General features: G+C 38.4%; 1 protein-coding gene across 2 annotated transcripts in view; it reads left to right on the forward strand.

Annotated features, from left to right (window-relative positions):
* The window catches only part of LOC136883508 (zinc finger MYND domain-containing protein 11), a 313,597-nt gene that overhangs the window by 129,017 nt on the left and 158,374 nt on the right, over positions 1–26,206 (forward strand). For both annotated transcript variants that reach the window (XM_067155881.2, XM_068229918.1), the window contains exon 8: positions 19,862–20,058. In XM_067155881.2, the coding sequence (XP_067011982.1) occupies positions 19,862–20,058 (197 nt within the window). The remainder of the gene's footprint in view (positions 1–19,861; positions 20,059–26,206) is intronic.

Below are 26,206 nucleotides of genomic sequence, written 5' to 3' on the forward strand. Positions count from 1 at the left end.
AAAATACCCAACCTACTGAGGCCTATTAAGTGAGAAAAAGGTTAATTACATGACCTCTAAAATAACAATTTGAGAGGAGGCGATCTGCACTCCTAATACATTTTGTTTAAAACCTAATCTGGCTCTAGGCCGCTAATGCAAGGGCTAATCCCATACTACGGAGGTGACTTTAGAAAAGAACAATTTACATTACATTTAGGAAGAATCGGTTGTGAGAAATAAGTTCACCTCAAAACAATATGAGTGGGAGCTCGAGAGGGTTAAGCACTCTCTATCCCAATACGTAGCTTAAAAGAGAATAGATACTAAGAGTCTTTACATTTTAGGGAAAGGTTACATGGTGAAAAAGCTTCGGACCCGCCCCGAGAGTTAAACTGCTGAGCTAGCAAGAAAAGAAGTTATTATACGGCCATTACCTGGTTGTTGAACTGCTGTCCAAAGAAAGAGGCGCTTCCCGCCCCCTGCTATGTACTTTACACACTGAAAGATGGTAGAGAAGTGGCGCAGAGACCCTAAAATCAGCAGTTTATATACTCTCGCGGAAAGTTCGAGGCGTTTCAGGAAAGAAAACACCCGCCCACAATCATTTATTGGTTAGGGTTAAGCAGCATATCCAATTTGAAGAAGAAACACCTTATTGGTCATAAATTAATTAAAGAAATTCGGGATTGGCTAAATTCAAAACAAGGGGAAAGAAAGGGGTATACAGCCAACTTAAACAATACCAGAAAGAAATTTAACAAGAAACAAACTTTTGAAATAAAAATTTCTCCAAAAACACCAGTTCTTTCACCTTGTACTAGGGTGCACTATAGTAGTTCTTCAGTAGTGTCCTCTAGAAGAGAAAGTTCACACTTCTTACTACAAGCAAAACAAAAATACGTCAAAAACGACCCCGTTCAGAAACTTCAAAATTTCCAAGTAGTGACATCTTCTGGGTGACTTGAAAATTAATACATTAGATAAAGTTCGGACTTCCTCCAGCAGAGGATTTTCAACTGGCGCAAAGTTTGAATTAGCGGCGTGGAGGTGTACCGCCCGGTACAATTATTATTATTATTATTATTATTATTATTATTATTATTATCTTGTTAATTAGTGATTTTGGTACATTCCTTTTCAGTAGGCATTCCCATACATGTTTTCTCTTAACTGTATCATAAGTTTTTTGCAAATCCAAAAATACGCATATGATTTCCTTGTTCCTTTCCAGTTTTTTTTTCATTATAGTTCGCACTGTAAATACAGTGGAACCTCGATCATCCGATCCCGGAACCTATGTTTTCCCGGATCATGCGTTCAAATTACGTGGTCCCACGAGCATTGTAATTAAATCACGTTGTAAAAATCCTGCATTATCCGTTCCTCGAAGAAACGGTTTCCCAGATCAACTGTCCAGAAATTACAGTCCCATCAGCACTAAATCCTCGATCAAGCGTTTTTCAATAAACTGTATCTCACCGAAGGAAGACTATGGCATATTTATGGATCTTAGCATTAGCGCCCTGTCATTGCGATAGTTAGAGCAAGTGCTGTACTGGAAAAGTGATCGGCAGTGAACTAGCATAAGGGTCCATCTTAGCATCGATTTCAGGTGGCATTGTTTAGAGAATCTCAGAAATTATAAAACGAAGAGTGGCCACACTAATTGTTAGGGGATACACAGTATTTCGACAACTCTACTTGAAGACGGAACGAGTTTCGTCAAATGTTCGCACTTACAAAATTTCCACATTATGTCCAGGGTTAGTGTACGAACGTACCGAAGATGCATCGCAGCTCGCGGTCGCGGTTTACTTCACGGTCGATGCCTCAATGTCACCTCCTGGTAACAAACACACAGTTTTAAATGGAACAGTTCATGTCAAAGATGCTTGCTTCCATTCACCATCGTGATTTATCAGGAGGTCTAGCACGATGACAAGAAAGTTTGTGTTCCCATCGCTTTAGAACGGGAGGCATCGATGTAGCTTGCTCCTGATTTGCTTGTCCGGATTGAGATCACGTGATATATCCCCCATTCTACTGTGTCCTTGATCCAGGTGTTCACAGAACTCGCGTGTGACTCGCCAAAGTGAAGATGATACAACTTCGACACCTGATTTGCACCATGCAATTCCAGGTCAAGAACAAACACAGCAAATAACCCCGGCATCGTCTTCCTGTACAGTTACATCTTTAACGTCTGAATATCCTACGAAAACAGGCTACAAAAGGCGATTAACACCTCAAGCTGAGATTGGTAAACAACTCCTAGATTTGGAGAAAGAGAGGCTTGCAATGAAGGAAAACAGAATATCTTACGACCCCAGTGACGAGGATGTAGGATTTTTCAACTCTCTTCTACCTCACTTCAAGAACTTACCACCCGGAGACAAATTTATATTTAGGATGAAAGTGAACGAACCCTGTTTGAACTTGCATTTCCTCAGCAACAACCTGCTCGACAAGAATTATCCTTCACTACATTCCAACCCATTTTCAGTGACTTATCAACCTGGACAATCTCATCCCCACGTACCTCTGCATAATTCGACCGGGTACACCGGCTCTGAATATACTTGACCTATAACGCACAACAGGAGTTGTGTATCATTCACAATTCACATTTCTGAAGACTATTTTTCGTACAATTCCAACAATATATTAATGTAACGCTTCAAAAATTAACAATAATTGTTGCTGTATTAATTCAGTTGTTGATTATAAGTTACATGGATTTCACGGAACAATGAAAAGATACTTCTTATTATTATATCTCAAAAGAATAAATTAAGAAAATAAATTTACAAACTGCAGATTTATATCTGTTTACATTTCAAGCACGGATCTTACCTTATCGTCACAACCAATCTTTCTTCCACTAGAATTGGATTTGTGTGGTAGTTATTGTACATCACAGTATCAATTTTTGATTCAACATTGTTGTATATGTATTGAAACGTCTCAGGGGGCATTCTCATGTATGAATGGAATCTGTCCAGGTTGTGTTTCAGTTCTTCAATTAAGTTGTGATATTCCCCCAGCTCCTGCCTTCTTTGATTTGTAGGATGAGCATTCCACTGGCGGGCTGACTGATTTAAAAGTAGCCACCATCGTGTGCTTATGTACAATGAATCACTATCTCCATTGTCACTTGAATACATACTATATACTTGTAAAAGCTTAGCAATAGGGGATAATTTATCTTTAACCTGAACGCGGAGATCTAAACATTACGTCCAGTCACTGTAAACACATCTCAGAACACTGAAAGGTAAACCTCCGCGGTATGTTCACCCTCCATCGACCGCGACGTAAACCTCGACCGCGATGCATCTTCTGTATGTTCATACCCTTAGATGTTTATTTTTACTTTAACCGATTGTATTGCCAAACAGGTTTTCGGCACTTTCCTCAGGGCACTGTATAGTAACTGCGCTTTCAGGCAGGAATCGAAACTGCTCCTTAACACAAATCTTGCACAAATTTAGTATTTTTATATCATATACGATTATGTTATCGAGACCAGAACTGAAGTTGCACCTTACATACAAAAAACTGTGGGAGGTCTTGGGATTGCCTGTTACTTTTTCGGTCCTATTATAAGACTGCAAATTTTTACGTTTTCGTGTTAGAAGTAAAAAAACCGCAGTCGTTTTATTTGCGCACTTAACATGTAAATAGTTTGTGTCATTTCCAACTCGTACTGATGTGCAGTGAGCGTGATTTCCAGCGGAGCCCAAATCACGAATAACTGTAAATTCTGAAGTTTTGATGACAGATTTTTTCTCTTTCCAATTTGATTGGATTAGTGACGGAAAGAATTGAAATTAATGCATTCGAGAACTTGTGAGAATCGATACTTACCTTCGAAACCATGTTCTCGAGTTCAGCATAACCTTTAAAAATCGATGTAGGCCTAATTTACGTGGTATAAGATTTCCAGAAGCTGACTATGAACCAGAGACCAAATTACAATGGAAGAAAAAGAAAAGAAGGGATTTTGCCATCACGCTGGGCGCTTTTGTATCTAATGTGCTTTATTTTATTCGATGAGAGAATTAAAAACTACTTGTGGTCGATTGTAGTTTGGCTTGGCGTTATTAGATTTTTTGAAGAGTTTGGTTAATCAAAGTTGCTGAACTGAAAGAAGTTTTCACACGAAACTGACAAAATTTCCCCTGTGAAACTCAATATAGGGTAAACCTACCTAACTTCGTGATATTAAGAATTGTAAGTAATATATCCGGACAAATACTAGATCTCGGAATTTTATATTTTATATGCTGAGTACCTATACATTATTCTACAAACACATGAAAAATAACGTTCAAAAAATGCAAAACATTTGGAGTTATAACATGTAATAAGCGAAGTGGGCATGCTACCTAATTTCGTGATAGCATACCTAATTCTGTGACACAGTATACCTAACTTCGTGATAATGTACTTAACTCCGTGATAACTTTTCTCAGCATTGTTACAGTTCACTTCACGCACTTTTCACTCATTTTCAGTGTCGGTATCATTGTCACTGACATATTCACAAATACTACACATAAATACAATAGCATCAGATGAATCAATGGACTGACAACTTTCATGGAACCATCGCAAACAGAAGCAACACTGAATCCAAGGACTTTTATTCTTCCCATTACTGTAGCTGTCGTTACAGCTGGCGCAAATGTCATCATTTTTCTCGTTTGACTTATGTTTTTCCGTAGATACCGGTTTCACTGTAGTGATATGTGTAGTGGATTTTCCGGCTTGATCAGAAACAGGTGTAGTTCGATGTGTGTTGGCAGCTCTGGCCTGATCTCGAACGTGTGGCTGGTATCCGGTGGAATAGTCACAATGATAATTTCATTCTTGGATGCAATTTCCAATACCTCTGGTGTCACGTGACGGACGTGGGAGTTCATTCTCAGTATCACAGGTCTTTCTGCACCAAGGCCTCGAACAAATTCCATGAACCACTTTAAGAAAAGTTCACTGTTAATCCATCCACTCTGTGACAGGGCTACTGAGGCGTTAGGAAGGCACCATTCGTCAATGAATCTGACATTCTCACTCCTTTAAAAATGATTAGAAGTGGACCGAATTCACCTGCAGCATTTCCAGCTTGCACAATTTTTCACTTCACTGAATGGGAACTTTGTCATTGTTTGCATACTGTTTCTTGGCCATAGCATGCGCAACATGTCTTATTCGGTTAACGTTCAGACCTATCCCTATATCCTGCATTTTTACTATGAAATTAACTAAATCTCCAGTTCACTCTTAAGGGCAAACGGTCTACTCATTTTTCCAATAGTCATATTTTCTTTTAGAGTACTCCACGGAACACTGAAATGTTTAGCAGCCTTGTATATAGACCACTTTTCCTCCAAAACCTTCTGAAGCGCTCCCCGAAGGTCAACTGATGAATAGGCTTGTCTTCTTTTGTTCACAAGACCCGTTTTTTTAACTTGTTGCTGTTTTCCTCCTTCACACATTTGCTTAACGCTGGAGCTATTATGTCTGAAATGGACACAAAACGTAAGAGTCGTAGTCATTTTCCTAAGCAATTATTTCATTAATAACGCACTTAAATCCAACTCTGACTACTGATATTATAAGTGTTCCTTAGAGAATATAAGTGCATATACTTGTCTGAATAATTACTTGGCCAACTTACCTTAATAACGTTTAACTACAGGAACAGACCAAAAAGTACCGTGTTTCCATCCATACAACATACAATCAACTGCTTGTTCTTCACCCAGCGGCAATTCCCTATCAAAATATTTTCCCCGTGTAAAGGCACTCCTGCTATGTATTGAGGACTGGTGGAACTCAATATAGAACGCCTACCTTACTTCAGGATCAATAATATGTCGCGTATCACGAAATAAGGTAGGTTTACCGTACTGTAAAGTATCAAGATTTTGAACTTGTGTACCGGTAATTAATGTTTCATGCCGGTTTTGCAGTCTAACTTGCCTGCTGCCTCTCATCTGGAGCGTCCGGGTTCGATTCCCGGCCAGGTAAAGCATTTTTACCTGGATATATTTCTCCTTTTCTTCCTTGATACTCTTCTTTACTTGTAGTTTCAATCTTTTGTATACCACATGTAACCTTTCTGTCTTATTCTCATCCTTCTGATAACGTTTTGTGCTTATCCATTTCTTTTTTCACTTTGTTCCTTTCTTTTATTTATTTTTTTATTTTGTCTGTCCACCACCGTGTCTCCTTTACCTTAACCTTTGCTTTTGTTTTTCCGCATACCTCAACTGCTGCTTCCATAAATATTTGTCTTGAATTGTCCCACTCTTCTTCTCCACTTCGTATTTCCATGTTACGCAACTTCCTTTTTGTACAATCTTGGAATGCCATTCTTTTGTCCTTCTCCTCCAATTCTGAAATTCTGATCATTGGTTTCTTCAATACAATTTTAGGGATTTTTTTTGTTTTTTGTTTTAATTTGAGGAGTAATAATCAATGATCACCTTCCATAATTTCACTGGGGATTATCTTCGTATTCATGACGTATCTTCCCCATTCTCGATCTGTTGTTATAAAATCGGTGAGTGTTCCATACTGTCCATCCCAACTATATCGGCTGATCTTATGGCTATTCCTCTTCATAAACCACGTGTTCTTTATTGACAGGTTATTTCTGATACAAAAGTCCAAGACGTTCTCTCCATCTTCATTTCTATCTCCATACCCATGTGGGCCCAGTACATTCTCATATCCCATTCTATCAGTTCCCACATGGGCATTCAGATCTCCCATTATCATGATACCATCTCCAACAATGTGTGTTTCCCGTTCATTGAGGAACTCTTCTTTTTCTTCCACACTACATCCTGTCTGTGGAGCATACACCTGTTCTATCTTCAGTAGTTTCTTGTTTACATGTATGTGCATTATTATAATTCTTTCATTTATATACTCAACTTCAGCTCTTGGTTCAACATTCTGATTCACTACAAATCCCACTCCATTTCTTTTCTCTTAACTGTTTCCCATCCAATACAAGGTGTACCCCTTTCTTAGTTTCTTCATTCCTTTCCCCTTTTTTAAATACAGGGGTGTATCTATATATACAGGGCTGATTTTGCTACTGATTCTGTTTTCTAATTTGTTTCACACCTACACCTTTAGTCCTTAGTCCTGTAATTGAATGGGTGCTCGCAAAAACGGGCTAACCAACATTTTGTCAGAACAGAGATAAATCAACTTTTGCAAATGTCAAAAAAACAAAAATTATACCATAAAAATATTTGTTTCATTATTTTATCTTGATGTAGTACCTTTACATTATCAATACCATATGTTGGAACTATATTAAAAATGAAAAGTGCTTGGAAAAATAGGAATATAAAAAATGGAAGAAAATTGACTTCTGCGTTGACCTAGCTATACTGTAGTTAATAGTTACCTTAGATTCGTAACCAAACTTTATTTTATGATCATACAATACAAAAAAGGTGTTTGATACAGTAAACTAGACATAAATATGCCGGCCCCCGTGGTGTAGGGGTAGCGTGCCTGCCTCTCGCCCGGAGGACCCGGGTTCGATTACCGGCCAGGTCAGGGGTTTTTCTCTCGACCTGAGGGCTGATTCAAGGTCCACTCAGCCTACGTGATTAGAATTGAGGAGCTATCTGACGGTGAGATGGCGGCCCCGATCTCGAAAACCCAGAATAATGGCCGAGAGAATGCGTCATGCTGACCACACGACCCCTCGTAATCTGCAGGCCTTCGGGCTGAGTAGCGGTCGCTGGGAAGGCCAGAGCCCTTCCAAGGGCATAAGTGCCGTGGGTTCTTTTTTAAAAAAGATGTTTCAGACTTATTTTGATATATGACATAACTTTCCCTCATGGGGCAGTCATCAGTCATATGGGTCATATTCTAATACATTGGAAAATGATTCCTCAGTCACCTCTTGGCCATTGCCAGCTGTTGGTTCTCTGTAATACTCGTGTTATATTGCAGGGATATATTCAAGTAGCTCAAGCAAGTCCTTAAGGTTCACTGGTTTTATTGCCCTTGTAACACTGTACTTTGGTGACAGCTGAACACTAGCAAGTGATGGCTGACCATCATTACTGTTCCTTTTGTGAAGGTCAACACACTCATATTCCTCAACAATACCATATAAATATTTTAAAAATACTTAAATGGTACATCTTTCATAAATAATATGCTTGAAACTTTATACTAATTGGTACTCTTTGCTTATTTACAGATACAGTTCTCTTGGTTAATTTTTCTAGCAAAGGTTGAGTGCTCACAAACTTATCACTTGCCATTTTTACTACTTGAAATGGCTTTTTTACTCTACCTCTTTTTAGTAAATCCTTCCATTCATCTGGCACAAAAACACAAGGAACACCCACAGCCTCTAGTATACATGGGTATAAGGTTTGCTAACCTACATATACAGCAACGCCATCTTAACGATCTCCTCCGTAAACGTCTGTTAGCCCGATTTTGCAATAACAAAATTGGCCTAAATAAAATGGCATAAAATTCAGAGCGTTGTATCTCATCACATAGGATTGCCTCATGTTAGCCCAACTTACAGAAGATGCTTTGAACCTTCCGCAATTGATGGCAGCACATAACTCATTTTTTCCAAATTTGTTGGTTAGCCCGTTTTTGTGAGCACCCATTCAATTGATTCCCGTGTGGTACAGTATGAAACAAACTCCTGGATACAAACCAGGTTTAATTCCACAAGTTGTCATAAAGTACACAATTTCTCGTCGACCCCCCTTAATTTTCCTATTTGAACACATTACGCAGTCCCTTGTCTTGCTTATCTGATTGGAATAAATAAAATGTGGTTTCCCGTTCAGCTTTTCACACGTGTCAATTGACGACCTTGCTTTGCGGATCATCGCACAGAACTTCCCTCGGCTAATAGTTTTTCCAACAGTTTTCTCTCTTAATTCTTAATTTCTTCAGAAATATCTGAGGAAAACGTAATATCACTGTCAGAATTCAAGCGTATCAATAATGTCTGAATCGCTCAAAAAAGATACGTTTATGTTAACTATGTTACCGGATGCTCAATGAGTACGCAGAACATAAACAGAAACACTTCATTGTTTCTTGCTAGAATTCGATAGTAGTGTTTCAATATATCAAGATTTTTATTAACTCCTTCAATATTACGCAAAGAAATGTATAATTAGCATTAAGATGATCGTAAATCACGTCGGGTTCTGCCCATCAGTCAACCAGTAAAGGTTAAAACCTACCCATGTATTTTACATAATGTAGAGGTGCTAATTATTATGGATTGTCCATGAGTTTTATGGATTTTGCTTCGGTATTAAGGAGAAATTATTACAGAAAAAAGGCATGTGTCATCATCAATGTCCCACTCCAGTTGCCTGGGTGTGGTTAACAAGCCTCCTCCACTCCTTTCTATCCTTCCACTTTTCCTGCTCCATTATTTCTGCCACATCGAATCCACCTTCTCTAATGTCCTTCCAAATCTGATCCATCCACCTTCTCGGTCTTCCAACCGGTCTCTTTCCCTTAACTTCCCTTTCCAATTCCCTTCTTGCTACCCGTTCTTTTCCCATTCCTTTTACATGTCCAAACCATCTCGGTCTTGCTTTCTGTATGTTCTATACTAACGGTTCTATATAAAGCTCTTCTGTGATTTTAATATTTTGGATTCTATCTCTTTTCGTCTTTTTAACCGATGTTCTTAAAAATTTAATTTCTACTGCTTGGATCTTATTTTTTTCTTCCATACTTTCTCTGGGGATTATCTTCATATTAATGACGTATCTATCATGGATGTGTCGCTTGTGTGAAATTATCACAGGAAAAAATTCTATAAATAAAGGAATGTGTCAGCAGTGCTTGTTTCGATGCACACTAGTTGACCAGCATACGTATTTGAACGTCACTTCCATTTGTTACAGGAACTGGGATCTTATTGCTGAGTTTCTGAACAGTAACCCATACGTTTCTGTTACGAGCATGTTTAGAACCTGGCATCCTCACTAACAGGGATTTCAGAAATAAGGCTCCTGATGAATACAGGCATTGGTTTGAAGAGTAATTTACTGTAGTTCATTTTCGATTCTTTTTAGTGTTTCTTGTACTATCCGCGTCTCACAAGAAGTCGTGGCAGCTTGTGGGTACGGCACGAGTAACAGATACTACACTAAGCTATAGACATTAGTCAAGATAAACAGTGCGAGCTCTCTGAAAGAGATGCGTATTCATTACGAAACTGTTCATTATGCAGTACTTATAGTAAATGTGTAACCAAAGCACAATTGCACTACCAGTTTGAAACTTGAAAAAAACAGCACTATAGTTCACAAGGAATCACCGCGGGCAGAACCGATGTTTCTTGTCAGGACTTGAGATTGGCGCGTGTGCAGTGCCCCTTACCCAGGATGCATGCGACTTCTCGTCAGAAGACCAAAGTAATGGCTGTTTACTATTGATTACAGATAACCCACTTTACAGATTGGTACTTTATGATGAGGTGTAGCTTGTTTGACTTATGATATATTTATTTCAAGGTCTTTATGCCATTGTAAGTGTTCATGCAAAATATGTTTCAAGATGATGATTCCAGAGTTCGATAGACATACTAGAGTGTCACTCTTATGCACCATGTCCCATTAAATTTAATGCAGAGAATATACAGGGGAAACAGATTTAGGTTACTAGCGAGCACCGTTTTGGTTTTCAAATATATATGGCTTCCAGTATATCGTGTCCGTGCTTCCTTCATAAATGGATCACAATTTGTTCACCTTCTGGCTAACACTGTTTGACAATGCATAACATTATGTAAGAAATCGAAGTTGCATATTGTCACTGTTGTGATGACAATATGTACGCGTAGTCGACTCGGTGTACAGTGCAGTGGAGATGCCAGGCCGGGGAAGAGGAAGCAGATAGAATGAGTGGTGGAGGAGAGTTGCATGGTGTTTAGCTAGGGCACTGAGTGTTCATTTTATCGCAGCTGGTTGAGGCTGTGAATGTGGTATTCATTAAGATGGTGCACCACATAACAGTACTGTCACACCCCTCCAGTAACCTTCCCAGTGAGTAGGCAGTAATATATATAGTACTCCAAAATCTGTTCCAGATTGCTGGTGTCTGCATAGGAGTTTGGATAGCAGTGCAGCCAACTATCATAAAACGTATGAATGTCACTTACATGGTCTACAGCTGCTGTGAAAAGTTCACCTTAGGCAACACGTCAAAACGAGTAAACGTTCAGAGAAGCCATATTTTGTAAAGACTCCGCCGCACTTACCAGAATTAAACCATGACCAACCACGGCAGAAAGAATATACTGTATCACAAGTCACAAGACACGAGAAATCTTCCATTCTTATTCCTAACTAGAGTAAGATGTCCAATCATATTAAAATAATAGACTCGTGTTAATGAGGAGCAAGTTTGATTCCTGTCTCAAAGCCCAGTGACTAGTGCCCTGAGAGAATTGCCAATTCCGACTGCTTCGCATACCCCATCTGAAGCGTGAGCAACACAGGTTTCGTGATTGAGATTGGGATATAGAGGTTTCAACTGTCCAAATTGTTGAGACCCTGTATGGTGCCTGGTCAGTAACAACTTGCCATATTTTCTGGTACAGCATTCCTAAGGACCAGCAACAGTCATTAAAACTCTGCATGACAACTGTGGACTTGATGGTTCGCATAGCAAACAACTTTGACAGCTCTGATAACGGCAGCACAAGATATTCAGGACAGCTCTCGAGACAGAATTGGCCGTTACAAAACAAATGGATGCTCTCCTATTCCTCTTTAATATTTCTTACATTGGCTTCATATATTGGCTGCAAATAATTCTTTTGCAGAGTGTTTTCATCCAGAAATGATCTTTCTGTTTACTTTTCCAGATCATTTTTTCATGGAAGGCTTTTTCTTCTTACTTTAAGGAGGAAAATACTGCACTCTACAAAGGCAGCTGTAAAGTTGGTGAACAAACCATTCCATTTCCTGTAGTTCTCTTCTGCCTTCTGCAAAGATATCTCTGACCAACCCAGTTAAAGCTTTCTCATGTTGTTGTTTGAGTCATCAGTCCATAGACTGGTTTGATGCAGCTCTCCATGCCACCCTATCCTGTGCTAACCTTTTCATTTCTACGTAACTATTGCATCCTACATCTGCTCTAATCTGTTTGTCATATTCATACCTTGGTCTACCCCTACCGTTCTTGTTCTTTATTTTTCTGATTTTTTTTTTTTCAATTTACTTTAAGTCGCCCCAGCATAGGTAGGTCTTATGGTGATGATGGGACAGGAAAGGCTTAGGAATGGGAAGGAAGCGGCTGTGGACTTAACCAAGGTACAGGCCCAGCATTTGCCTGGTATGAAAATGGGAAACCACAGAAAACCATCTTCAAACTGTGGGGTTTGAACTAGCTGTCTCTCAGATGCAAGCTTACAGATGCACACCTCTAACCGCACGGCCAACTTGCCTGGTTTTCTAATGTTTTACCGAGGTATTGTTTTCTACCTTAATACTGACATCACACAAACAGCGGATTATCTTGCTGTCACTTTCGATGAAATTATCTTGAAACAGCATACTGCATTCCATAGTTGGCCACTGTTTGGCGTCGTTTTTTGCCATTTTGCTTAATACTCGCTTTCACTGCTCACTGCTCATAAATTAGTTCACATAAATGTCTAAAGGTCTTGTAATAATACTCAACATGGCTTAGCTGTGTTGATACTGCTACTGGCTGAAAGCAACGGTAAACTACAGCCGTAACTAACTCTCGACGACATGCACTCTTATCTATATGAATGCTGTACTGATGGTGGCTTACTCCCAAGTAAAATATTCCAGAGGTAAACTAGTCCCCCATTCGGATCTCTGGGTGGGGACTACGTGAGAGGTGGCGATCGTCAGGAAGATGAATACTGACATTCTGCTAGTCGGAGCGTGGAATGTTAGAAGTTTGAATCGTTGTGGTAGGTTAGAGAATCTGAAAGGGGAGATGGATAGACTAAAGTTGGATGTAGTTGGTATAAATGAAATCCGTTGGCAGAAAGAGCAGGATTTTTGGTCACGGGACTACAGAATTATCAGCATAAAAATTCAAACAGGGAAAATGAAGGAGATGGTTTAATAATGAATAAGAAAATAGGGCAGCGGTTAAGCTACTACAACCAGGATAGTGAAAGAATTATTGTCGTCCAGATAGACACCAAACCAAAGCCCACCACTATAGTGCAGGTCTATATGCCTACTAGCTCAGCGGATGATGAGGAAATCAAAAGAATATATAAAGAGATAGAAGAATTAATAGAACATGTAAAAGGTGACGAGAATCTAATTGTGATGGGAGACTGGAATGCAGTGCTAGGCCAAGGAAGAGAGGATAATACACTAGGAGAATTCAGATTGGAATAAAGGAATAAAAGAGGAAGTTGGCTGCGTGAATTCTGCACTGATCGTAATTTAGTCCTTGCCAATACTTGGTTTAAACCCCACAAATGATGGCTGTATACGTGGACAAGACCTGGAGACACTGGAAGTTATCAAATAGACTACATTATGATTAGGCAGAGGTACAGAAACCAGGTGTTGGATTGCAAAACTTTCCCAGGAGCAGATGTGGACTCTGACCACAACTTTTTGGTCATGAAATGCCATCTGAAGTTGAAGAAATTGAAGAAAGGAAGGAAAGTAAGGAGATGGGATCTAGACAAGTTGAAAGAAAAGAGTTGGAGGGATTATTTCAAAGAACATGTAACACAAGGACTAAATGAAAAGGCTAAAGGAAACACAATAGAGGAGGAGTGGACAGTCATGAAGAATGAGATCAGTAAGGCTGCTGAAGAAAAGTTGGGAAGAAAGGGAAGATCAACTAAGAAACAGTGAATAACTCAAGAGATACTAGACATGATTGACGGATGACGAAAGTACAAGAATGCAAAAATGAGGAGGGCAGAAAAGAATACAGGCAAATAAAGAATGAAGTAGATAGAAAGTGCAGGACAGCTAAGGAAGAATGGCTGAAAGGGAAGTGCAAGGATGTTGAAGGTTGTATGGTCGTAGGAAAAGTAGATGCTGCATACAGGAAAATCAAGAAAACCTTTGGAGAAAGAAATCTAGGTGTTTGAGTATTCAGAGCTCAGATGGAAATCCACTTCTAGAGAAAGAAAAGACAAGTCAGAAAGATGGCAGGAACATATCCAACAGTTGTATCAAGGTTAAGATGTAGATGATTTTGTTCTGAAACAAGAACAGGCTGTTGATGCTGATGAAATGGGAGACAAAGTTTTGAGGTCAGAGTTTGACAGAGCTGTGAGAGACCTAAATAGGAACAAGGCTCCTGGAATTGATATTCCCTCTGAATTACTGACTGTCTTCGGAGAAACCAGCATGGCAGGGTTATTCAATTTATTGTGTAAGATGTATGAGACAGGAGGTCCCATCCGATTTTCGGTAGAATGTTGTTATACCTATTCCCAAGAAAGCCGGTGCTGACAGGTGTGAAAACTATCGCACCATTAGTTTAGCTCATGTCTGCAAAATTTTAGTACGTATAATTTACAGAAGAATGGTAAGACAAGTTGAAACTGAGTTGGGGGAAGATCAATTTGTCTTCAGAAGAAATGTGGGAATATGTGAAGGAATCCTGACTTTACGTCTGATCTTAGAGGATCGAATTAAGAAGGACAAGTCCATGTACATGGCATTTGTAGATACAGAAAAGGCATTTGATGATGTTGATTTGACCAAGCTATTTAAGATTCTGAAGGTGATTGGGTTCAGATACTGAGAACGAAGAATTATCTACAGTCTGTATAAAAATCAGCCTGTTGTGATAAGAATCGAGGGCTTTGAAAAAGAAGCAGCAATCCAGAAAAGAGTGAGGCAAGGCTTAAGTTTGGCCCCTTCCTTTCAGTGTTCACATAGAACAGGCAGTAAAGGAAATAAATGAGGTATTTGGAAAGGGAATCACAATCCAAGGAGAGGAAATCAAAACCTTGAGATTTGCTGATGATATTGTTACTTTATCTGAGACTGCAGAAGACCTCGAAGTTGCTGAATGGTATGGACAAAGTCTTGGGTAAGGAGTACAAGATGAAAATAAACAAGTCCAAAACAAAAGTAATGGAGTGCAGTCGAACAAAGGCAGGTGATGCAGGAAATATTAGATTAGGAAATGAAATCTTACAGGAAGTAGATGAGTATTTTTACTTGGGTAGTAAAATAACTAACGATGGCAGAAGCAAGGACGACATAAAATACAGACTAGCACAAGCAAGGAAGAGCTTTCTTAAGAAAAGAAATTTATTCACTTCAAATATTGAATTAGAAAGATGTTTCTGAAATCTTTCATCTGGAGTGTGGCATTTTATGGAAGTGAAACATGGACGATAACTAGCACAGAAAGAGAATAGAAGCTTTTGAAATGTGGTGTTACAGAGGAATTTGAAGCTGAAATGGATAGATTGAATCACGAATGAAGAGATACTGAATCAAATTGGTGGGAGGAGATTGATTTGGCTAAATTTGACAAGAAGAAGAGATAGAGTAATAGGATACATTTTAAGACTTGTTCAGTTGGTTTTTGAAGGAAGTGTAGGCAGTAAGAACTGTAGGGGTAGACAAAGGTATGAATATGGCAAGCAAATCAGAGCAGATGTAGTATGCAATAGTTACGTAGAGATGAAAAAGCACAGGATAAGGTGGCATGGACAGCTGCATCAAACCAGTCTATGGACTGATGACTCAAACAAGAACAACAATGGTCTAAATCTAGTAAATAATTTCTTTCAACAAATTATACTGAGTCTTTTCGTGTGCTTCTTAACCAGATCTCATTGATGCAACATTGGCTAAAAGTCTCACTGGACACGTTCAACTGCGATAACGACTATGTTTCACAAACAATATTTCTTCGGGGCATATGTTGTGGGTGACAGGTTAATGTGAATGCACAAAAGCTTGCGATATCTCTTGAATACATGTTTTCTGTACGTAACAATTTGGTAGTTATCATGTGTCAGGTTTAAATATGTTCTGCCTGGTAGAACAACACAAAATCCTTTCCTCCTAGATTTCAGTAGGTTTTTGACATATGTAGGAATCTAGGAGAATGAGAATATGAGCGATATTTATCATAAGCCATTTTTGCTTGTTTCAGGAAGTTACAGGTTTGTTTAGGGGGTTTGTAGGAATTAGCTAAATTTTTATGATATTCTGTAAAGAAAAGGACCAAAAGAAGAAGTATAAGAAAAGGGAAATTGGACTAAAAATGGGAATAAAAAACACGCTATTTGGTTGGTGGAAGACAGGTTTACACTGTAATTATTTCATGTTTCGTATTGCACCTTTCACTTATATTTCTCAATCACGTTGGCCGCCAAATAAATGCGCCACGTAGGGCAAAAATCTCCTTGCGGCATGTTGAGCAACACCAGTCTAACCCAATAATAATAATTTTTCTATGCGCCGACATATCTTTGGTTAGGATAATAACCTCCTTTCCATGTTTCACTGTTGGCGTCAATTAAGTCTCTGATTCGCTGCACGATAACTCTGAGGGATAAATATCATCCTTCTTCTTCTTCTTCTTCTTCTTCTTCTATGACCACATAGGATCACTTTAGTCAGTCCGTCGTTTAGGTCTCTTTGAAGGGATTGTTCGGGCTTTGCGGTTCTCCTAGTACTTCTTCAGACGCTCCGATCTTCGTGCTCATTCCTCAGTTGAAAATATGCATGTTGTCGGTTTGTTTTGTGTAAGGGTAAAGCGGAGGTTTGTATTCTTGAGTTTTGTATTCAATTTTATCTTATTTGTGGTGTCTTCTGTTGTAAGGCCTATTTCCTTCAGATCCTCTCTTACTTCTCTGATCCATTTACATCCTGTTGTGGTATTTTTTGAGACGAGATTGTGTTGTACTGGTACTGTACTGTACAAAGAAAATAATTTTTAACGTGTGTCCGACTGGGAAACCGCATATCCTCTTTTCTAGTCTACCAGCAAGTCTATTTCTTCTTAAATGTAATTAAATATCAACTCTCAAATTCATCCAATTATAAACTTGCAAGAAATCGATTTAAACTAATCTCCTATAATAATGAAATAAATTGCAATAATCATAATTTAAATTCTTAAATTCTACTTTTATTCATGATCATCAAGTGTCTTAAGATGAATTATAAAATTATTGAAATGTCCAAATACATTCGTTGTATTCTCATGAGAATCATTATCTCAATAAAATAAAACTGCTGTACTTGTTAAATAGAAAAGTAAACAAAAATAAACGAAATATAATTTAAAAATAACTATCAATCATATTGGGTAACAATCTTGTCGAACATTAAGAAAATCACGAATGTCATTAAATTCAAGAATGCTTATTTATCTTTTCGTCAAGTGATAAATCTTCTCCTGTTTGGTTTAACTTCATTCGTAACACAAGCAGAATAAGTAAAGTTCCATTTATCATAGCTTCCAATGGTTAATCTTATAATATACCGATAAAAAAAAAAAATCAATAACTTTTATCTGATATTAGATAAATATCCGCAATATTTCCTGAAAAGAAAATGTAGGTATCGTTTAACATAGCGTAATCATTTCCAATACAAGACATACATCTACCAGGGTCAAATTCTTATTTAAATTCAACCACCTGATCACGAAATTTTCAAGGAATATTGTATGATAATTATTTACTTGTCAATGGCAGTAACTCATATTATGAGGATGCTTTCTCCCATCAAAATGTGGCTTTGACATTAATCAAATAGAACTTAATACAACATGCGAAATTCTCCTAGAAAACACCAGGTTTACACCTTAGTATCAATTATTTGGAAATAAACTGTTGATGACCGTACACCGTTATCAGCCTGCAAATTCAGTAACATATATCACCATATGAATATCATATCAACCCAAACATCCTATGCCACTATGTAATTTACGCCGCAATCATGACAACTATAACCTATAGCTAGAATTATATCGTGTAATTACCATCAATTAACCATTAATACAGATCTCTCATCATATTCTAATCGTAAACATCGTTACCGCACATTAATCATATCAACAAATATAACCATCTCAAACTTCACACCAATAATCTCCTTACTCCGTCGTATGTACTCTCAACTACACATATGAATATCAATTATTCCTCCCTTAGTGGCGTAACGTTTCAATATTCCTCTATCATATCACCATGATGCTTTAATGGGTTTAATTACTATTCAAATACAAATAATCACTCTTTACCTGTGAAAGAAATACATATATGAATGTATCAGGCTCATAATTACTTACATTTAGTGACGATTCGATGTTAATCAGGTCTTAATATCCTATAAGACGATCTATTTCCACACCGCATTTCAACTGGATGAAATCACATTATGTTTAACACCCCTCTTTAGCAACAGTCGAATAATCATTTTCATATCTCTCCACAAATGACTATAAGCATCCCTACATATGAACGTTAATTTATGTAATTAAAGACTACATAAATCTGTTGCTTTAAAACGTATGAATTCTTTCACGAAGACACTGCACATTGATATCAATTCTCGAAGATATAAATATCGACCTTTCTGTAATCACATTACAAACATCAGCACACTACATTTCAAGTTAGATATAGTTAATTTAAATATGTAAATCTACATGGAACTTAGCTTATTTCTGCCTGCATTACTGGACTAGGCTGAATTTCATCTCGGTCTTCTTTGGTTCATCGGCTCCAGGTTATGGCTGCGTCATATACGGGTAATGGTTTCCAGCCTCGGGTTTGCAGAATCAGCTGGTTGGTGTCCATCAGTTGTCAACCCCATCTTCGGCTTAGTTGCTCATTGTAGTGTCGTCGTATACATGTGATAAAAACATATGTAACAGTCATTAGTTCCATAATTCAATAAAAAATGAAGTATCTTGTGTCTAATTTCTATTTTCAAGCAGATTATTCCTTCAAAATTAATAATGTCTCCAGTTATAAGACTTATAAAGTACTTTAGATAATTTCTAGTTTGACGAAAATGTACTTTAAATTGGAGACATTTAATTTCTCCTTTAAGTGATCCTTGTTAATTTTCAATCCGATCTTCAGCCTCCTACAACTTCTCTTCCTCTCCTTTTTGTTTTTACGCTCAGTAATTTTGTTATTTATTTAAGAATTGGCGAAATGTCTTTATAATATTACTCGTTCTTCCAATTAATCATTAAGTCTTCTTCCGTAAAACAGTTTCCTCCTTCTTTACGTGTTGAATCTCATGTGAAAAACTTCATTCTGATGTTCAACGTAAAAATGTGTTTGTTCATTTTTGCCGGTTTTTAACAATTAAAAGATTCTGCTTTTTTCTTACGGCTGCATGGATTCTATAGGTCTGAATGTTTTACTTTCTGATCATGGCTTACTTGACTCGTTATGTCTGTATTCCTTTCGATATATTCACGGCTTCTTTAATTCTATATGTCTATTTTTTTTAACGTAATGACAGCCTATTTAATTCTGTATGTCTGTATTTTCTTACAATACATTTTTCTACTTTATAATCTTTGTCATTTTATCGCGATGCATTGCAAACATTGGTGTTGTAACATCTTGTTTTGACGTAATCAGGGCAATGAAATGGTACAGTTTTACACTATAAATTGAGGATAATTATGTCCACCTTTTCAATACAAATACATTGCAAATGGTACAGTATTAAAATATAAGAAGGGATTATCTTTAAAATATGGTCTCTAAGATCACTGTTATATTTTGGTTGATAACTTCCGAACAGTGCTTTGAATGCATACATTATGAGATTGTCCTGAAAAACTCTGTATTACAAATACAATAAATTAAGATTTCATTGTTTAGTCCACAGCACGTTAGCTGACATGGCTCGTCAAATGTTGCGTGATTGCATCTACGACCTCCAGGAGATCCAACAGTGTCGAGACTGCTATCGGGTGTCCAACGAGAAGAAGGATAAACATTGGTTCTGTCAACCTTGCCGACCACCTCATCAGCTGGTGTATGCCAAGCAGAAAGGCTTTCCGTACTGGCCTGCCAAGGTAATGACAGCCATACCCTGCTTATAAGTTTAAAGACTACGATAGCTTTTATGTTAAAGATGATGGTTGATTCTATCATTTTAAAACTAAGACTATAGCATTTTAAACATTAAATTTAGCAATTTCTAGCCTTATTACCACTGTCATGGCTGCTAAGATATCAGTAACCAAAACCACGGTACCGTACTTTTTTTTGCTGAACAGAGTTTATTTCCATGTCTTTGTGCATTTTAATTTCACTGACCTGTGAATTCAAACTTTCCGATCATTGCATGAAGTTTACATAGTGATCTTCTATATTTCGGGCATGCTGATTCTGGAACTGAAGTCAGTTTTCCCCTATCACATCAGGTTTTTGAGCAAATTTAAAACGAAAATTTGATAAATATGCACTACGCGCACATGCAAGATTACTATCACATGTAAAGACCTCTTCTTTATTATTGTCACCCATCGGAACACTCCTATCTTACAGTGGTATACTTATGAACATAATATAAAGATATGTAGTGTATTGTGTTAACAGATCTGTAGAAAAACAGCCAAAAGGACCAAAATTTACCACGCATTAAGCCTCATAACGTACTGAGAATGGTAAGTCTACGGTTTCAATTTCATAATGTCCTACCTTAGTATAAGAAACGTCTTCGCCTTGCTTTTCGTGTGTGAGGAGTTGTAGGACCTTCTCTCTTTAGTAACTAGCAGTAATCTGCCAGCATGTTTTTGTTCCATTTCCCTTGATATCTGCGTTCCATTTCCTGTAGATCCTGATGGAATCTTTCTCTTTGCTCTTCGCTCAGCATTCTTAGGTTCTCAGGGAAATAGTCCAGATGTGAATGTAACATGTGCACTTTCAAGCTCATTTTGCAGCCTGAATCTTGGAAAGAAACAAGCAATCTATTCACCATTTGTTTGTAGCCTGAATCCTTTGTGTTTCCAATAAAGTTTTTGACCACATTCTGGAATGCTGTCCATGCCGATCGCTCTGCAGTGCACATAACGTCTTCAAAATTAGCACCAGAAAGAAGTTATCTGATATCTGGACCTGACCTTGATTTTGGAATTACTGATGCCTGGGAATTGATGACACTGGTAGTGAAAGTATTCACCTTCATTGTTTAGGGCGTTATCGAATTGAAGCCCTAGTTTGGTATGAAGTGGAGTTAACAGTAGTTTGCTCTTGTGAACAAGAGTTTCTTGTTTTATGTTTTTCGACCCTACAATCCATTGTCTACGTGGCCATTTTTTTTGAGTCCAGTGATGTAACTTTGCTAGACTGTCCCACTCACACAGAAAGCAGGGATGCTTTGTGTAACCTCCTTGTAAACGTAACAGAATATCTATTACTTTGAAATCACCACACACTTGCCACTTGTGTTCCTGGTACTTTAATTTACACAACAGCATTTCAAGATTTCCATGTGTTTCTCGCATGATAACTGAATGAGCAACGGGAATGGATGAAAGTTTGTTTTCATTATGAAGAAGGGCGCACTTGAAACTACACTTGGAGGCATCGATGAAAAGTCTCCAGTCAGTAGGGTCATACTGTGGTACTCCTAGTTTTAAGATAACCTCCGGAATGTTGTTGCAGTAAACCAAGGCTCCCTCTTCAAAAAAGAAGGGTGTAAATTCTTGTTCGCGATGTCTGTACCAATAGTACTGTGATTTCTAATGAATGTTACGATATGAAACTGAATTAAAATGAAACAATATTAAAATATTCATGAAATAAAGTACTCAATCGTCGGACTATGTACTCAGTACTTACCTGATTACTTACACATACAATAGTTGATGGAATACGGGTATGTGTGGGGATTGTAACGGACAATATGACAGAACGGGATCGATTAAGTCATCTCATGTTTTAACAAGAGAGGGAGGATGAGATGTATGCTATCCTGACCTTGCTAAGAGATAAGGAGGCAGATGTTGTCGTGAAAGAGGGTAAACATGAGTACAAACTAAGCAGTGGTTTCCTGTCAAGGAAGTGTCATTCTGGTCAATTTAAAGTTTGTGGGTACCAAAATCATTACAGGAAGATATGATTTGGTATTACCACAAAGAACTCGGTCATTTTGGGGCAAACAAGGTTCTTTATGCAATTCAAAGGAGTTCTGTGTGGAAGAATATGGCAAGGAGTATTAGGAAATTACTTATGGCTTGTGATCTGTGTCACCGCAGTAAGCATCCTAACAGGACGTTAGAGGGGTCACGGCAGGCCGTCGTTTTAGACAAGCCGGGTCAACTTATATGCGTAGATCTGTCCGGACAACTAATAAAATCTCGGTATCGATACCAATATGTGTTCGTTTTGATTTATGCCTTTAGCAAATATGTCAAAATATATCCCCTGAGAAGAGCTACTGGAAGGGGTTGCCCGAAGCAGGTTATTGACAGATATATTCCTCAGTTTGGATGTCCACTCAGAATATTATCAGATCACAGCAGTCAGTTCAGTTCAAAGATATACTACCAAGTTGTATGAACTGAGTGTTCAGACCACATACTAGTCTATTCGATACCCACAAGGTAATATGGTCAAACGGGTCATGGAAGAGATCGGGAGAATATTTAGAGCCTACGTACACGATAAACAGTTCGTGGTTTTCACGACTAGGTGACGTAGAACGATGGTGTAATACTACGTTACATGAGTCATTTGGATGGTGAGGCCACAGATGGTCAGAGAGTCAGTTGGATAGTTCAGTTGGTTGCAAGGAGATGAATGGAGAGACTTGCCATGAAGTCAATTGGAAGGAGTCCAATGGGAACAGTGATATGGATAAACAATAGCCAATTATATGTTCGTGTAAGACAATATTGTGAGATCGAGCTCGATAGCTGCAGTCACTAAATGTGGCCTGTATCCAGTATTCGGGAGATAGTGGGTTTGAACCCCACTGTCGGCAGCCCTGAAGATGGTTTTCCATGGTTTCCCATTTCCACACCAGGTAAATGCTGGGGCTGTACCTTAAGGCCCCGGCCATTTCATTCCCACTCCTAGCTCTTTCCTGTCCCATCGTTGCCATAAGACCTATCTGTGTCGGTGCGACGTACAACTACTTAATAAATTGGAACTTCATTTACGGTTTCCACCATGGTCACATACAGTTTACCATGCATTTATCTTCTCTAGCACGGCTTCTCAATTTTTTCGCTGTCCTCCTGACTATTTAAAATAAGGCAAACACACCTAGCCAACATTAGGAACAATTATCGAGAAAGGGACCACTAAAATTGAGAAGATCAGGCCTTTCGAGAGTGCTACTATTCTAAAATTTGAAATTCATTGGTGGTTTTCCATCACGTGTCACATACATTTAACCTGGCACATGTCTCCTCTCAAACTTAAAATCTCAAGTTATCCACTCCCCTCTTAACCATTCATGGTGATGGTGATTCTACAAAGACACTGTCAATTCTGAATTTATAACACAGTGATTTCGTCCTGTTTTTTTAATTATCACACTGCAAAAAAATTTTTAGATCGAGGTCCACAATCTTATTATAAACACTTCTTGTTTTTTTTTTTCAGTCTTTTCTCATTTGTTTTCATTCTTTTCTTCATAGGTTAAACACACATTTTAGTTCAATTATTATAAAAATGTTAAATTTCTCACTGAAGATGTCTCAAACGAGTTGATTATTACTCCATTTAATGAAGTAAATCGGTATATATTTGAATGTTTTTTTAAAATCTATGTCATCTCTTTTTTGTTTTTCATTGTGTTTTTAACACGTTTCTAGCTTCTGTTCTGTAAATAACATTAACCCCCTTTTTTCACTGCAGGTGGTCCAAACGAGTTGAAACATGTTTGACTTTTATTATTCCATTTAAGGATGGATTTCTCCCCTGGGAACCGTGTGACCTTGCTGCAGTGGGGAGGCTTGCATGTCCCAATGAAGCAGGTAGCTGAGCTGTACGTGCAACCATATCAGATGGGTATTTGTCGAGAGACCAGACTAACGAATGGTTCATTGGAAGGGGGGTAGCAGCCTTTCCGAAGTTGCAAGGCGGCAGTCTAGATGGTTGACTGATATGGTCTTGTCATATTATTTAACGTGGCTTAGCCATGTTGACACTGCTACACGGCTGAAAGCAACGGGAAACTACAGTCGTAACTAACTCCTGAAGACATGCAGATCTCTCTGCATTAATAATGTGCTAATGATGGCTTCCTCCCGGGTAAAATATACATACATACATTATCATTATAAACTGTTATGCCTTTCAGCGTTCAGTCTGCAAGCCTCTGTGAACATACCAAACGTCGCCACAATCCTCGATTTGCAACTAGTGTTGTGGCCTCATTTAGTTCCATACCTCTCATCTTCATATCGTTAGAAACCGAGTCTAACCATCGTCGTCTTGGTCTACCTCTACTTCTCTTACCCTCCATAGCAGAGTCTATTATTCTCCTAGGTAACCTATCCTCCTCCATTCGCCTTGCATGACCCCACCACCGAAGCCGGTTTATGCGTACAGCTTCATCCATTGAGTTCATTCCTAAATTAGTCTTTATCTCCTCATTCTGAGTACCCTCCTGCCATTGTTCCTACCTGTTTGTACCAGCAATCATTCTTGCTACTTTCATGTCTGCTACTTCTAACTTATGAATAAGATATCCTGAGTCCACCCAGCTTTCGCTCCCGTAAAGCAAAGTTGGTTTGAAAACAGACCGATGTAAAGATAGTTTTGTCTGGGAGCTGACTTCCTTCTTACAGAATACTGTTGACCGCAACTGCGAGCTCACTGCATTAGCTTTACGACACCTTGATTCAATCTCGCTTACTATATTACCATCCTGGGAGAACACACAACCTAAATACTTGAAATTATCGACCTGTTCTAGCTTTGTATCACCAATCTGACATTCAATTCTGTTGAATTTCTTACGTACCGACATCAATTTAGTCTTCGAGAGGCTAATTTTCATACCATACTCATTGCACCTATTTTCAAGTTCCAAGATATTACACTGCAGGCTTTTGGCACAGTCTGCCATTAAGACCAAATCGTCAGCATAGGCCAGACTGCTTACTACATTTCCACATAACTGAATCCCTCCCTGCCATTTTATACCTTTCAGCAGATGATCCATGAACCTACGAACAGCAAAGGTGAAAGATTTCAGCCTTGTCTAACCCCTGTAGGTACTCTGAACCAAGAACTCATTCGACCATCAATTCTCAAGGAGGCCCAATTGTCAACATAAATGCCTTTGATTGATTTTAACAATCTACCTTTAATTCCATAGTGAACACTTTTTCCCTCGGTACCCTGCCATATGCTTTATCTAGATCTACGAAACATAAACACAACTGCCTATTCCTCTCGTAGCATTTTTCATTTACCTGGCGCATACTGAAAATCTGATCCTGACAGCCTCTCTGTGGTCTGCAACCACACTGGTTTTCATCCAACTTCCTCTCAACGACTGATCGCACCCACCCTTCCAAGATGCCAGTGAATACTTTGCCTGGTATACTAATCAATGAAATAAAATATTCCGGAGATAAAATAAGTCTCCTTTTCGGATCTCTGGGTGGGGACTACATGACAGGGGGCAATCATCAGGAAGATGGATGATGACATTCTGCGAGTCGGAATGCGGAATGTTAGAAGTTTGAATCGTGGTAGGTTAGAGAATCTGAAAAGGGAAATGGATAGACTAAAGTTAGATGTAGTTGGTATAAGTGAAGTACGTTGGCAGGAACAGCAGGATTTTTGGTCACAGGACTACAGAATTATCAACACGAAATCAAATAGGGGAAATGCAGAAGTTGGTTTAATAATGAATAAGAAAATAGGGCAGCGGATTATTGTTGTCAACATACACACCAAGCCAATGCCCACAACAATAGTGCAGGTCTATATGCCTACTAGTTCAGCAGATGATGAAGAAATTGAAAGAATATACGAAGAGATAGAAAATTTAATACAATATGTAAAAGGCGACGAAAATCTAATTGTGATGGGAGACTGGAATGCAGTGGTGGGCCAAGGAAGAGAAGGTAGCGTAGTAGGAGAATTCGGATTTGGACAATGGAATGAAAGAGGAAGCAGGCTGGTTGAATTCTGCACCGATTATAATTTAGTCCTTGCTAACACTTGGTTCAAACACCACGATCGACGGGTATA

Source organism: Anabrus simplex, chromosome 1 (genome assembly GCF_040414725.1).
Source record: "Anabrus simplex isolate iqAnaSimp1 chromosome 1, ASM4041472v1, whole genome shotgun sequence".
Lineage (NCBI taxonomy): Eukaryota > Metazoa > Arthropoda > Insecta > Orthoptera > Tettigoniidae > Anabrus > Anabrus simplex.